Source organism: Perognathus longimembris, chromosome 7, assembly GCF_023159225.1.
Source record: "Perognathus longimembris pacificus isolate PPM17 chromosome 7, ASM2315922v1, whole genome shotgun sequence".
In the NCBI taxonomy this organism is placed as follows: Eukaryota; Metazoa; Chordata; class Mammalia; order Rodentia; family Heteromyidae; genus Perognathus; species Perognathus longimembris.
In genome coordinates this window covers 38,509,640-38,525,146 of record NC_063167.1, presented here as the reverse complement: position 1 = coordinate 38,525,146, position 15,507 = coordinate 38,509,640, and the positions used below count along the sequence as shown (strand labels likewise).

The 15,507-nt window shown below is 41.5% G+C and overlaps 1 protein-coding gene across 2 annotated transcripts in view; it reads left to right on the top strand.

The window, feature by feature from the left end:
- Dab1 (DAB adaptor protein 1) overlaps positions 1-15,507 on the top strand; it is a 392,203-nt gene that overhangs the window by 353,479 nt on the left and 23,217 nt on the right. For both annotated transcript variants that reach the window (XM_048351414.1, XM_048351413.1), the window contains 4 exons: positions 5,069-5,119; positions 5,211-5,258; positions 10,630-10,692; positions 13,769-13,877. In XM_048351414.1, coding sequence (XP_048207371.1) covers positions 5,069-5,119; positions 5,211-5,258; positions 10,630-10,692; positions 13,769-13,877 — 271 coding nt within the window. The remainder of the gene's footprint in view (positions 1-5,068; positions 5,120-5,210; positions 5,259-10,629; positions 10,693-13,768; positions 13,878-15,507) is intronic.

Sequence of the window (15,507 nt, the reverse complement as noted above, 5' to 3'; positions counted from 1 at the left end):
GTATTCAAATGCAAGCAAATTGTTTATTTCTTATCATGAGAAGAAAGTCAGAAAGATGAAGAATACAATCCAGTTTGCAGCTAGAGCTTCCCATGTTCTTTCTCATCAGCCCACTAATATCTACCTAGCCCTGAATTGTATTCTCTGTGTTCCCGAGTCCTGTCATTAGTAATTCCATCCTGGCTTTCTCTTGCATTTGAGAAAAAGTCATTTCAAACACAAGAGGTGCACATTTCACCTTCCAAAAAATTGTAGACATATTCAGCATAATCATCTCTAAAAGATATCAATGAGTAATCTTCATTGTAAGAGCCAACGTTTGGTCAGCTGCTAGTGGCTTGTGCCACATTAAGATCAAGGGTACAAGTCAGCCTGGACATTCTCTGAGCATAATCCTGAGGCCCCTTCTCAGACTACCATGGGCTACAGTGGCTCCTGTCATTTCTGTTACAACAGGAATCCTAAAACAGGCAGACTGTGGCCCAGGAGTTTGTCTGAACAGGAAGTGAGACCTTATCTCAAATGTAATCAGCACAGAAAGGGATAGAGGGATGGCCAGCCATGAAGTTCCTGTCTAGCAAATTCAAAGTTTGAGTTCAAACCCCCAGGATGGGACCAGAAAAAAAATTACAGCATGAAGAATTACTCTGTACCCTCCAACCTTCTATACAACTTCACACTCTCTTTAAATGATAGTTGAGCAAAGGAAGACTGAGCTGCAAGTGGAATTCTATGTCTGAGGGTTGATCAAGCTTCATGTATTTCCATTTGAAGCATACAATTAACTTCCTTTTATAAGCCCCAACCATATCTGGCTCTGGCTTAGCCCAGGCAACGGAAGAACTTGGAGGCAGAAGGCAGTTGCAGTTTTTACGAACTGAATTTTTATTTCATGATACCGTCTAGACATAGCAAAGAATTTCACTCTCCTAAAGGAAGTTGCCAGTCAATGCAAATTTAAGCTATTATTTAGAAAAAAAGAAGAGAATATATTTGGGCTGCATCATTTAGTGACTGGAAGTTTGGGCCTTTTTGTTTTGTTTTAATTTTCAATCATTTTATCTTAAGTTGTGCTGCCTAATACAGTTATCATTCTCTACGTGTGGCCATTTAAATGCAAATTGATTAAAACTAAAATTTTAATACATCACTCCCAGTGGCCATATTTAAAGTGCTTATAGCCATGTGTGGCTACTACCAGACTAGATGAGACAGATACAACATTTCACATCATGACAGAAAGTCCTTTTGGACAGTACTGGTCTAGAAGGGATTCACTTATTCACATCACAGTTTGTCTTTTCCTTCAACTCTACCCATATCTCTAATTGTCAAGCAGAGTTTTTTCCTGTATCTGTCTGCCAAGAAATTGTGAAGTGGCTGTTTATTCTTGGCTAAAGGTGATGGAAAACATAAACTGACAGTTACCTGCAGAGAGAATAAGTTTTCATTAGCATGTCCCTTGCTTGCTCAGTCATGCAGTAGGGAAAGGTAGCATGCATCCCCATGCCTTAATAATACACACCTGCATACAGGTACAAATCATCAAGTTAGTCCATGTCCCTTCATCTTTATAAATGCAAATTAAAACATTCATTCTCAGCCTCAGTCTGAGTCCTGAGTTTAGATCTAGAAGACTTGAATCCTTTGTAACCCACTTCCATTGACCCCACTGAGATACAATGATTACCCATCTTGCCTCTGCTCTGGGCTTACAAGGGCAAGTTCTGTGTATTGCTCATCTTTTTATCTCCAGTGATGAGCCAGGATCTACCTGGCATGTGGAGGCACTCCAGTGAATGTTTGTTGAAGAAATTAATTAATCAATTACCTAATCAATCAAGATGCTTTTAGTGTTCCCAGTAGGATGTTGGCTGATTAGTCCTACAGAGAGTTCATTCCCTAGTACAGTGATTTGCAAAGCTGGCTGCACATTAGGATTGCTTGGGGAGCGTTTGAAAACTACCAAAACCTCCCCAACCAGTAGAATCTGAATCATGGATGGTGGTGTTCAGGTGTCAGGGATTTTGTAGACCTTCCCCTGAAGGATCAAATTGTGCAGCCAGTGGTGAGAACCACAAGTTACTAATTTGGTAGCCACAGGTAATTCTTCATTATTCTCAGTATGTGTACCCTAAGTCTAGTCTCATGTGCAGTCATGCTGTCAGAGAAGGATCGGGCTGGTCTCACTGGTCACCTTCCTCAGCCATAAGTAACTGTCCCCAAAAGATTATGGGATTCTTTGCTAACTTTCTTCCAAAGTTGTGCTGAAGCAACAGGATAGCACTGTACTGAAACAACACAAGATAATATATTCTCTTCGTTTTCCCCACTGGAAGCTGAACTTACAATTACAGCTGACATGTGGAGTTATGAAAAGCATACTACACGGACAACTGCATGCTATAATAGTAAAATATCTTATCTTCTGGTAACATTTATTACAAGAAAAATGAATGAACTAAAACTCTGTGTTAAATATGGATAAAATAGGAACAGGGATTTCCAGGTCCATGAGTCTCAGCTGGATAAATGTGTATTGGCTGGAAAGATCTCCCTCTGGTCGGCTGAGGTATACTGGATAACTCTGAAGATCAGCCCAGAAGGAGGAAGGAGCACTGAGCAGCAGAGCAGTGGGTATCAAAGATATAAGTGGGAGAAGGCTATCAGCTAAAAGTATAGCTAGGAGCAAGAGGAAAGAGAGGATACAATGCCAGGAACAGACTGAAGATTTCTGAGCTACAGCTAAGAAGACCAGAGAGTACTGGACATGCTGTGACATGGGGTGTCTCTGTGCTTTCAGATGGAAGATTTTTCTCAAGAGTGGCATATAGTAAGATTTTTTATATTTTCTCTTTCTAGTTCCAAAGACCATATAATAACACGTTTCTAACATTAAAAAGATATGTGAGTACGTTGATAAATTGAGCCAAGAAATGGATACAAAATGATGTCTATAATTTATTGAGCAACTGCTATGTACCTGAGACCAAATAAGACTGTATATGCATTGCAGGTTAATTCTCTCTGGATTTCCCTGTTGCCAACCCCAACTTACAAATGAGGAAACTGAGGCTAATTGGCTGTCAGGGTCACATAAACCAGGAGATGGCATGACCAGGATTCTGGCCATATTTATGTGATTCAAAAGAGATGCAGTTTTATTCAGACATCCAGGCCAAACATCATTTGAATTTGCAAAAATTGCCCATCACATCTCCACTCTGTCCATCACCAAAGGCCACCTCTTCTGTCACCAGGCAGGTGACAGACAGCACACACCAACGCCAGTGATCCTCCCACATTTTCATTATGTGAGGACATGGTGAGAGGCCTTTATGAGACTCTACCACAGGCTGTTTTTCAAATTTATTTAATTCATCCATCATGCTCTGAAGCCATTTGCTTTTTTATATTGGACAGATGTAATGAGATTTTGGACACTAAAAAATGTTTTTATTAAAAGTTATGACCCAGAGCTAGTTGGTAAGGGCCCTGCCATAAATCCCTAGGAGTGTGTGCATTTATAAAGGATGTAGCAACATAACCTTAACCTTTTAGGTTAAGCCACACCATAGATTACAAGATCACTTAGACTAATACAGTCTCACTGGCATGCCACACCTCTGGCCAAGTCATAATAATAACTATGTCAGCTGGGTACATGTGGCTCAGACCTGTCATCCTACCTACTCAGGAAGCTGAGATCTGAGGACTGTAGTTTGAAGCCAGCCCAGGCAAGAAATTCATTGAGACTCTTATCTCCAATCAACCAGCAAAAAGCTAGAAGTGGAGGAGTAACAAGTGGTAAAGTACCAGCCTTAAGCAAAAAAGCTAAGGAGCATCACTCTGGCCCTGAATTCAAGCCCCAGTATTGGCATTAATAATAATAATAGAAATAATAATTGTAATTGTTAATAATTATTAATTATTGTTAATGTTATTATTATTACTGTGGTTTTTTTTGTTATGGTGGACCTTCCTCTCATTGTAGCCACAGTTGGATCATGGTGAGCTAGTGCCTGGTAGAAACAGGTAGCTGGTAGCTGGCTCCCCTTGAATAACAGGGGGCTGGATCCATGGTCCCTAGTCATTTTTAGAGAGCAAAAGTGATTTGTAGCAAAGGAAAGGCATTTGAGATATTGGTGACAGTTTTTCTCCTCCTTCACTGCCAATGTGAAAGTCTCCTCAAAAATTAGGAATTTCTGTTCATGCATAACAACTCCATTTTAATGCCAGTATTAAAAGATTTATCGTAACATTACACTACTTGGAAACTATCCAAAAATAATTAGCATATACATGTAGACCAAAAAGTGGTCATTAAAATATATACATGTGGGAAAGATGTTATATGTATTATCTATAGGATGTAATATATGCAATAAAAGAAGTTAAGAGAACAATTAGATTTGGCCAACTGCCAGTTACTTTGAAGACATACATTCATTCGCGTAATTTAAGCAGTGCAATGCATCAGACTGTCAGGTTGCTGCTGGTATATAAGACTAAATGCTGCCTGGTCCATAGGTGAAGTAACTCCCTGCTCTGAAGGTTCTCAGAGGAGGACGCTGGGCTCAGAGGGAGAGGACAGTGTCATAGAAGAGGTGACTTGCAGCATTGAATGCAAGCAATGAGCACTGACCTTAGGAACATGGGAAGTGCCTTCTTAACAGAAAGTACAGCAGGCACAAAGAAACAGACAAAACATACTGCTCTTTGAAAAGGTAAACTATACTAAGACCCAGTCACATATAAATGAATAACATCAATTGTACTATCTCACTTTGATTAATAGCCACTATTGAGACAGTAATGTCCGTAATTGTGGAAAGATGGGTTTGAAATGAATACATTTGCTGGGGCCATATTCTAATTCACTTCCATGTTGTAGCATCTGCTTATGCTACAAATATATTCTAGGATTATTCTAATACATTGGCTATAGCTCCCACCTGCGGAGGCCACAGCAGTGTAAACCACAGATACTGTCATCATTAAAGTCATAAATCCATGTCATTTGTGTGTCATTCACTCCATCCTCATTCATCATCCTTTCCACTTCCAGAAGAGCCAGCCCTTGGAGGATTTTGAGAAGCGGTTTGCTGCAGCCGCACCGGTAAGGACGAGAGGGTCCTGTCTAGTTAACTGTTCCCTGTCATTGTGCCATCACTCATGTCATGCTCATCCTTCATGCCCTTTGGTTGCAGAACAGAAACCTGCCGATGGACTTTGATGAAATCCTGGCGGCAACAAAGGTAAGGCATGAAGGTTGCTGTGTAGTGAGGGTTGTTCTCTTCATTCTCATGCATCCCATATTGTCTTTATCTGCCCCACAGGAGGGGCTGTTGTTCTGCTCCATGATGCTCTAGTGGGATCCATTCCAATGCTCACAGGAAGATTTTGACACTGTCATGAAGTCAGATAGTGAGAGTATATGTGCATATAGATGTGTGTATGTGTGTGTGCAAGGCAGTATGTGTTAAAGAAGAGTTAATACCCCCTTCTTTTTATTTAACAAGTGTGTGTGTGTGTGTGTGTGTGTGTGTGTGTGTGCATGTGTTTGTTCTCAGGCTTGAATTCAGGGCTTGGGCATTATCCCTTAGATTTTTCACTCAAGGTTAGTACTCTACCACTTGAGCCGCAGCTCTACTTCTGGGTTTTTGGTGGTTAACTGGAGATAAGAGGCTCACAAGGCTCACCAAACTGGGCTGGCTTAAAACTAGAATCCTGAGATCTCAGCTTACTGAGGAGCTAGATTATAGGTGTGAGCCATCAGTGCCCAGCTCAACAAGTATTTTCAAGCCCCTAGGTCATCACAGGGACTCTCACAGATGCTAGTATGGCAATAGAAAGGAAGATACTCTCTGTTTTCCAAAATTTCATGGTGTTACCTAGCTAAATGTTGTACATGCTAGGACAGAGCAAGGAAGATAAGGTGGGACAGGCTAGGATGGATGACCATGCTTAGCTTTGCTTAGCATAGTGTAGTATAGTATAACATAGTAAGAAATTGGGGACAAAGAAATTGTGCCAAATGCACAATTGTGAACCAAAATTAGGCCAGGCTGCTATCAGTGTGTTCTATATTTCAGCAGAGATATACTGCTTGTCAGCCAATGTTTGTTCAGATTGGCTGGTTCATTAACCAGTGAGTGTGAGCAAGGACTGTGAGCCATGGTCACAATGTAGCATTTCTTGGTGACTTGGCTCTACTTCACTCTAATTCTCTGAGAATCAGTAGAGTGGGAGCCAGGCATCAATGCACCCCAATAAAGAACACTGATCTAGAAGTAGCAAATCAGTTGTTTGGGCAGTGGGATGGAGCATAAGCCAAGTAGGAAACACTTGCAAGTCAAAAGAAAAGTGAATTTATGTCTTGAAGGAAAGGTGAGAAAAAAAATAGGGAAAGGAATAAGTGAGTATTCTAGGTAGGAGCAGGAGCTCATGTAAGCCCTCTGGTAGCCTCTCCTTGTCAGAGAGCCCCATGTCCTATTCTCAGAACACTTTGACTAGGTAGGTCTGTCACTTGATAAAATAGCTCAGGACACTGGGAACCAAATCATACCATCTTCTCCTCTGGATGGCTTATTGGCACAGTGGCTGATGTATGACAGGGATTCTCATCTTTTCTGCCTGAGGGGCCCAAAGGGGCCCTAAAGGATCCTAATGCCAATACCTAGAGAATGAGTCTGAGAGACTGTGTCATAACCTATCAGCCTTCTTCAGTGTCATTGCCAGAATTTCTTCTTAGAGGGGTCTAGGTCCTGTGGCAGCACTTTAGTTGACAGAAGGCTCTGGGGGACTAATCTTTTTTTTATTTAATTTTATTGTCAAGGTGATGTACAGAGGGGTTACAGTACATATGTAAGCTAGTGAGTACATTTCTTGTTATACTTGTTACCCCTCCCTCATGTTTCTCCCACCTTCCCTCTTCCCTAATCCCCCACTCCCAGAATGGTACAGTTAATTTGCAGCATATTGTCTTGTGACTATTGCTATTGCATGGGGGACTAATCTTGAATCAGCAGTCAAAGAGAGTTCCATATATCTTTGGGGAGCCATCACTTGCTCAAATAAATGAGTGACTAGGGAAGGGTCAACCTGATGGAGATATTGATGGACTGCCAGGTGAACATCTGAGCTCATCTCTTTCACTGGCTGGAGCAGCCTATGATGTCACTCTACTTACCTGTGGAAAATAGCTAGCACCCTAAAGAAGGGACAGGTCTACCATCTATAGGTATACATCTCTCTGCCTAACCCATATGAAATGCCAATGATGGAAAGCACTTCTCTTGTGGCAATATATGCAGACCTCCTAGGAACCCTGTAGAGCTGGACTTCCTCCATTTTGCAAGACTAACTAGGGTTTGAGGAAGTGACAGGTAAACAAGATGCTGAATGGCCTTCAGGTTGAGTCCATTTTATCACCTTTTTTGCTGTGTTGATCACAAGCCTGCCACTTATCCCCAGCCTCAGTTGGCCCAAGGGTAGAGTACCAATAGTGGCAATGAGGTTGAATTTATTGGGCTCAGTGTGTGTCAAACATGATGATAATGTATTAGAAAGTGTATTATAAGCTATAAAGTGTTTTACAAACGTGCACTCTCATTTTTATTCTCTTGAGGCCTTTAAAGTGATTAATTAGAGCAATATTTTCAGATGGGACATGGTTTATTAGGTTACAAATAAAAGAACTGAGGTCCACGTGGGGAAGAGAGCTGTGAAAACAGATACCATTCCAGATTCTCAATCATACACAGTTATTCAGATTATTCTCAATTTTATGGCCCAAGAACCCCCCCACCCCCACCATTTTTTCTATAAGATTTAATTAACTCAAGATTCTATTTAAACAGAAAATCCAATGGAACGAAATAACAATCTAGGTTTTATGCTTCTCTGTGTTTTTCTCATTTAATCTTTGAGTGAAAATCATCTGGCAAGAGGAAAGCCTATATCTCAAGAACGAAGGTTATTTTAAAAGTTGTGCTTAAGGAGAAAATTAGCTGATAAATTATATTTATGACATGAGCAAAAGTGTGCTAGGAGTCCAACACATCTGAAATGTAAATCGTGTGACTTAATTATTAACTTCATTTTAATATTTTCCTAACGCTGAAAATAATGATGGGGTATTTTAAAGTGTTGCGTTCCAACTGTAAGCAAGCGCTGAAGCTTCACTTGAATTCATTAGACTAAGCTAATCCTTTCAGGAAGGGCGGGGGCGGTGAGGAATATGGCTGGATCTGAGAGAACATCCTGCATGTCAGCCACTTTCTTTCCTGCAGCTTCCAGGCTGAGTCACCATGTGAGAAGGAATCCAGTTATGGGAGAGGACTGTGAAATGCACACAAGTCCTGTCCTCTCCCCTCCCAAGACATCAGCTTCTTTTCCCAGCACTCATTTAATTCCCTCTACTTGGAAAGTTTTCCTTTTCTTTATTACCTGACACCTTGTTCCTCTCCTTCAAGATTCAGGACCATGCTGTTTGCTTTGGAAACTAAACTTCCTGCCCCTCCTTTTGATTACCATGTCTATATGCCTTGTGTTCTTGCTTGGCTTTTTCCACTTGTAACTAGCACTGTACCACTTGGACCCTGCCACCAGTCCAGCATACCGCTGTTGATTAAAGATGGATTCCTCAGCCTAGCTTTGATCCTCCCAGTCTCAGTCTGATGAGTAGTTACAGTTACAGGCATTCACCAGGGGTTCCCAACTCTTCTTGCCCATTTTAGGTGCCCTCACATCCCAAGGCTCCATTTGAGTGAGATCGCTCTTGCTGTTGCCGTATTGCCTTGAAATGATCTACATCTATGGGTTGGCCTCTTAGGACAGGAGCTCCCTGAAGGCTGGGATTTGATGTTTCTTCTTACAGCAGTCCCAGATCATAGCTCAATACCTGGTGCTTGCTCAAATATTGTGGGAAGACTATTGTGTGGTTATAAATGAATAAGAATAGTACCTCCAGTGTCCCAGAGACCGTTATTCAATCTCAGAGCTCAAGAGGAAGATCAAGTAATAGTGAGTTCACAAGGCTGAGCTTTTCACACAGCAAAGAGAGTTCTGTGGGGCATTTTTAAAAACAATTTTAAGCCAAACTTCAAAGCAAGTTCTACTGTGGGTAGAATGTCACTTTTTGGAAATGCTTGGAATCAAACATTTCAGATTTTGGAATTCAGGCTGCATGCCTGCAAAGGAGATCACCTTGGGGATAGTATCAGTGCCCATACACAAAATTCATTTCTGTTTCATACTTTGATATGTACATAACTTGAAGGTCGGTAACTTTGTATGGTACCTTCAGCACGCTTGCATTTTGAATGTGGCCTGTCACATGGGGTACCAGCTACGGAGTTTTCTGCTTGTGACATTGTATCAAGAACACTCAGAAAGTTTGGGATTTGGGAGCATTTTGGATTTTGAATTTTCAGATTGCAGATGCTAAACCTGCAATGCTGTCAGTAAATACATTTAAAAAAAACACTGTCATCTCTATCACCCAGGCAAGAGAGTTGTAACTATCAAATACACCCTCACATGTGAGACCTCTGCCTGAGCCCTAAGCTCTTGCTCATTAAGAAGGAAATGATTTTCTTTGTAGGAGTCTAAGTTATCTAGCCATGGCCTGGATAGAACAGAATACCTATGCACTTTCCCAGTGTCTTCTATTATATGATATGTTTATGTTTCCTCAATTAAAATCTACCACTTAAGATCTGAAGATGAGTCAAGAGTGGACAGGTTTCCCCGAAGCATATGATTATGAACCTTTTATGATTAAGTCAGGCCATTTGGTTCCTGGCCAGAGATTCTCTATTGTCTGTGTCGCTGGAAGTATATGCAGATTAATTTCTAAGTACATCTTAAGTAGGTTCTTTGGCTGTTGTGGCTCACCTTGCTCATGCATTTTTGCAGGGTGGATGGGAAGATAGATGAGTCTGTCTGCAGGGTGGAGTTCAAGGATGATTGATAATGTATACACTAGGCTGGTTTTGATGCCTTTCTTCAGATTAAATGAAATGCTCGCTTTTCTTTTCCTTCAATGACATTTTTTATCCCAAAGGTAGACACTTTTGTAAACTGTACATTTGATTGTACAGTAATACTCTATACACAGAAATTTCAAATCTTGGAAGCAATTTATTATCTGCCAAAAATGGGGGTGATGATTTCTATGCCTGAGGGGTTGCGTTATTGGGAAACCACACTGGGAAGTGACTGTGAAATGATCCCTTGCATCCTTAGACATGTGGAAAGTGTCTTATATATGTGGAGACACTTATGAGAGAAAAGCTAACTAATGCCATGGGGTTGAATTATTGCTTTTCCTCCTGAAGGAAAGGCACAGTGCTGGAATTTGGTGGTAAATCGGGGGAAGGGGTATTACCACACGGCTGATGGAAAACATTGGCTGACCCTGGGTAAACAGCTAGACACACAGACACAAAAATTGATTCTCTGTGCACCCAAGATGTTGGGATCATGAAGGATGCTTAGAGCTCACCAGATTTGCTGTTTATATAGCCCTAAAGAAAGAAAGTCTACCCTCCTAGCATACTATTTTATAGCAGGTCTGATACCATCTGCTTTCCTTGTTACATGGTTTTCTGTTTGTCTTTTCAGGCTGTGACCCAATTAGAACTTTTTGGGGACATGTCCACCCCTCCTGATATAACCTCTCCCCCCGTAAGTATGCCCCGCTGCCCAAGCTTTCCTTGCCTACAAAGGTGAAGATCTGGACTGTAGGGGAAACAGTCCTATAATGAACCTCAAATCCACCTCCTGCAGGCTCTGTAACTTGAGTAACTTCCTAGCAATCCTGAGACCTAATTTCATCTTCTATTCTATTTTTTATAGAAGGAATTCATATGAGTAAATTCAGTTTTATAACAGCATGAAAGTTTTTTATCTGAGAAAAATAAATAAGAGAAACAACATTTTAGTTTTGCTACTGGTAAAATGCAAATATTTAGGCCTGGGAATGTGGTTTAGTGGTGGAGTGCTTGCCTACCATGCAGGAAGCCCTGGGTTCAATTCCTCAGTACCACATAAACAGAAAAAGCCCGAAGTGGTGCTGTGGCTCAAGTGGTAGACTGCTAGCCTTGAGCAAAAGAAGCTTAGAGATAGTGCCCAGAACTGGCCAAAAAAAAGGTAAATATTTTACAGGAAGTGAATGAAGACTACTTTTTATTTCTAAAAATATCAAGGTGTACATTCCATAAGTTCATTCCTATTTTTTCTGTAGTAGTTTAAATGTGCTTTTAATAAAAACCCTTAAAAGTACCGCAAATAAAATATTTTACCTGTTTAAAAAAAGAAGGGAATTATGATAAATGCTTCTGTTTTGAAAGGTAAATAATACTATGCATTTAGGAGTGATAGGATATTGTCTGGCTTGCTTTTCAGGGAATGAGATTATGAGTCTTACTGACAAAAAGCACATACATGGTCTAGTTGGGAATACAAGCAAGAATCTCCCACTGTGGCATGCCATATCTTCACATAGCACACCTGGTTCCTGCACCCAATAGTGGTCATTTCACGAAGGAAGGCCTCCATTTCATTTCCCCACAGGGTGTGTGTGTGTGTGTGTGTGTGTGTGTTTGTGTGTGTGTCTCCCTCTCTCCTCCATCTCTCTCATCACTCTCTGCCTCTCTCTCTCTCTCTCTCTCTCTCTCTTTTTCTCTGCCTCTCTCTCTGTCTATGTCTCTGGCTTTGTCTCACTCTCCCTCTCCTTTGCTATGTGTCCTGCCACTCTAGCCAGAAAGCTCACAGCCTTGCAGAGCATGTCTGTGCTTCCCTAAGCTGCTCAAGAAGCATTCTTAGCCAGAGCATCTCAGCCAGCATTGTGAGAAGATGGAGATTGCAGGGAGCTCTCATTTGAGAATACAAATAAAGTAAAAGTAAAAATAGACTTCAAACGAAAGCAAAATAGACTGCCAATGTCAGGTATATTCAAACACAACCCTGTGGCTACTGCAAAATACAGAGAGGAGATGAGGGGGTCCCTCCAACCCCTCCCCTGCCCACTCCCCAGAGGTGGGCGGAGAGCAGTCAGCCACAGCTGTGCCAGCTGAAGCTGCTGGGAGGCGGCTGCTGCTCTGGGCCCTGAGCAGTTGTGCAAACAGAGGGATGGTGCTATGGTTCATTGGCGAAATGTGCCTCATAGAAAAAAAGGGCCATAACCTCACCACTGAGGACAGATGGCCAGCAACCCTATTGCCCACAGCTGCCGCTGGGGAATCCAGGCACAGCTGCTAACACCTGATATTTAGGGCAGCCATGGTAGAGGACGCCACAGCTCATTCCCCAGGGAAGCTAGATGGTCAGCTCTTGGTGTGTCCTTCCTATACCCATAAGCTAACAACATCACAGATCTGTGGGTGGAGCTATAGAGCTAGGAAGGACTGATGAGTTCTCACTCCACTGCATTATAAGGATGAGCAAACTGAGTCTTGGGGGGAGTTGTAGGGCTCATCCAAGGTCACATGGGGGGGATGAGGGGACAAGAACACGGCTGACTATATGTGAAAGTGCTTAACACAGCAGCTCATGGCTGTTTCTGGCCCAGAAACCAAGCTCGGTTCAAATGGGTATTTAATAATCCTCAGAACAATGCTACTCGTCCAGCAAGCTGCTAGTCTAAAAATGGCCTTGTCTAATTGCCATGGTTTCAGGATTAATTGCTTGCCCCAGTCTTTTCTAAGGGGGGAAGACAACAAGGATATTATGGCATCAATCAGACTTGTATGCTGTAGGAAAAAGCCTGTTTAAAAATGTGGATACTTTAAAAAAAGAAAAAGAAGAAAGACTACTGAATTTTTGTTTGCTTGTGCTTGTACTGGGGCTTGAACTTGTGTTTGGCTTGAATTTAGGGTCCAGTCACTCTCCCTTAGCTTATTTTGCTCAAAGCTGGAGCTCTACCACTTGAGCCACAGATTAGCTTCTGGGTTTTTTTTTTTTTGAGGTTTATTGAAGATAAGAGTCTCACAGACTTTACTGCCTGAGCTGGCTTTCATTTTTCAATCCTTAAATCTCCACTTCCTGAATAGCTAGGATTAAAAGTGTGAGCCACTAGTGTGCTCAGCTTGTTGTTTTTTTTTTAACTTTAGCAACCACAATCTTCTGTGGTAGAGCTTTCTGGAATTCTGTCTTGAACTGGACAGACCCTATAGCATTCCTAACTATGCAAACATTGTTTTGTTATCTTCTTGAAACTTCTTTTTGCAAATAAGGATTCAGGAAAGAATCTGAGTGGCACCAGGAAGCAAGGGTTGTGGTCATACTATACATGACAACTGAACTGTATTTTTAATTTTTCAACTGTTTATTAGCCACATATTAAGTGGCAAGCCTTGAACTGGACATATAATAGATTGCCAGTGTGTATATTTCTATTTGAATTTACTACTTATAAGGGACTAAAGGGAATAACTTGACAGCTTGAAAAGTCTCCAGAGGTCAGGGCTCAGGTGAAGTGATTATCATATTGGCCACTGTTTGCTGAGCATACTCTCTACATGATGCTAAATGACATAAAATGATAATCATTTAAATGCATGGTATTCTTTAATCCTCAGCATTGCTAGAGGTCTCAATTTACCTGTTCTATAGATAACGTCTCTGTTACCACCATGATCAGGGCAACCTGTAAGTGGCCTGGACTCTGACTCATTTCTTCAGGATCCATTCCCATCCCAACTTCTTGTGTTCGTGCTGGCTGCTGAGCTGGTCTCATGTGTGCCCCACTTCTCTCTGACAGACTCCTGCAACTCCAGGTGATGCCTTTCTCCCGTCTTCATCCCAGACACTTCCGGCGGGCGCAGATGTGTTTGGCTCTGTATCCTTTGGCACTGCTGCTGTACCCTCAGGTAAGTTTTTCCTGTCTGCCCTTCCCCATTGTTTCAACCTCACTGACCCAGAAAGGGAAAAGGTTGGCTGTGCTAGTCATCACGTCATACCATGGGACCTCTGTTCTCTCCTGTGATGCTTCCGGGTACATGATGAGGCTATTATGTGGATAGGGAGTTAGTGGCCGGGCTCTCAAACTTAGCTAAACTGCTGGCTAGAATTCAGTAATGTCTCCTGTCTAACAGACTCCAGTTGGTTCAGCTATATAGCATTGGGGGACATGGCTCACACACAGCAATGCCAAACAGTGAAGATCTATTTCTTCCCATCCACCTCAATGAGGAGAGTAGTTGGTGAGCAGAAGAGAAAATGGAGTCAGCTGGCCATATACCCCCTTGAGACCTGATGGTGGAAGTAGTCTGCCTTATTTGGTATTGACTCAGAGAAAAAGAGGTTCCTTATACATATGGCTGACCCTATGGGACAAAAGCAAACTGCTACCAGTTCATTGAGAGGACCATGGGGTGCTAAGTGATTTAGAAAATGTTGCTCCTGTCTTCCAAATATTCTTTAAATCATGTATCCCGATGTCACATCATAGTGAAAATATCTATAGTAACATTACTGCAGGTGAGTTCTGAATATGTGAGTTCCCTGGGATGCTCTGTGTTTCCATGGCAACAGACACTTCAGGTGGCCCAGTTAGTCCACTTGGAAACTATCAAAGGTGGATGAGTTCAGGTCTTTACATATATGGGGGGAACCTCAAAGAGTATGGTGTTTTCCTTTATATGCTTGAAATCTGAGACTTAATCTTTCTTTCTTGACTTCTATTCTCACAAACAGCAAATGAGTTAGAATAGTTTAGACAGAATAATAATCTTCTTGTGTTTTAAAAATAAATAATTGCTTTTAATAGTAATACAAGTGAATTCTTGTCATCAAATATAAACAGTTCTTTTATTGTAAGTAAATTCATATCTTGTTTTAAGATGGTTATTCATTATGGGTTGATGGATCATTGTGAACTTTTAGAAGCCACAGGAATTAGTGATGATTGGATCTGATGTACAGTTTAGATTCTGCAAGTAGCCTGGAAAATTATCTATTGCTAAATTGAACACTGGAATCTCTTCCACTCATCTCTGAAATGCGATGGTGGTAATGACTCATTTTCTTATTCTAAAATGGACATTAAATCTCCTTAAGAAGGGTTGGATAGAAAGGACTGTATGAAATATGAATAATATTTCCCACTAGAAATGTACTACCATGTTATGCCCAAGACTTATGGGCAGAATACCAATACTTAAATTGTACTGATGCCTCATGCCTGTAATCCTAGCTACTCCAGATGCAGAAATCTGAGGACCACAGTTCAAAGCATGAAATTCATGAGACTTTTATCTCCAACTAACCACCAAGAAGCCAAAAGTGCAGCTATGGCTCCAATGGTAGAGCACTGACCTTGAGAACAAAATCGTAGAGATAGTACCCCAGCCTTGATGACAAGCACCAGGACTAGCACACAGCGTGCATGCACACGCACGCACACACACACACACACACTCACACACACACACACACACACACACACACACACACACAGAGCCCAAATGTATGACTCCCTCAAGCATGTTTACTCCACAA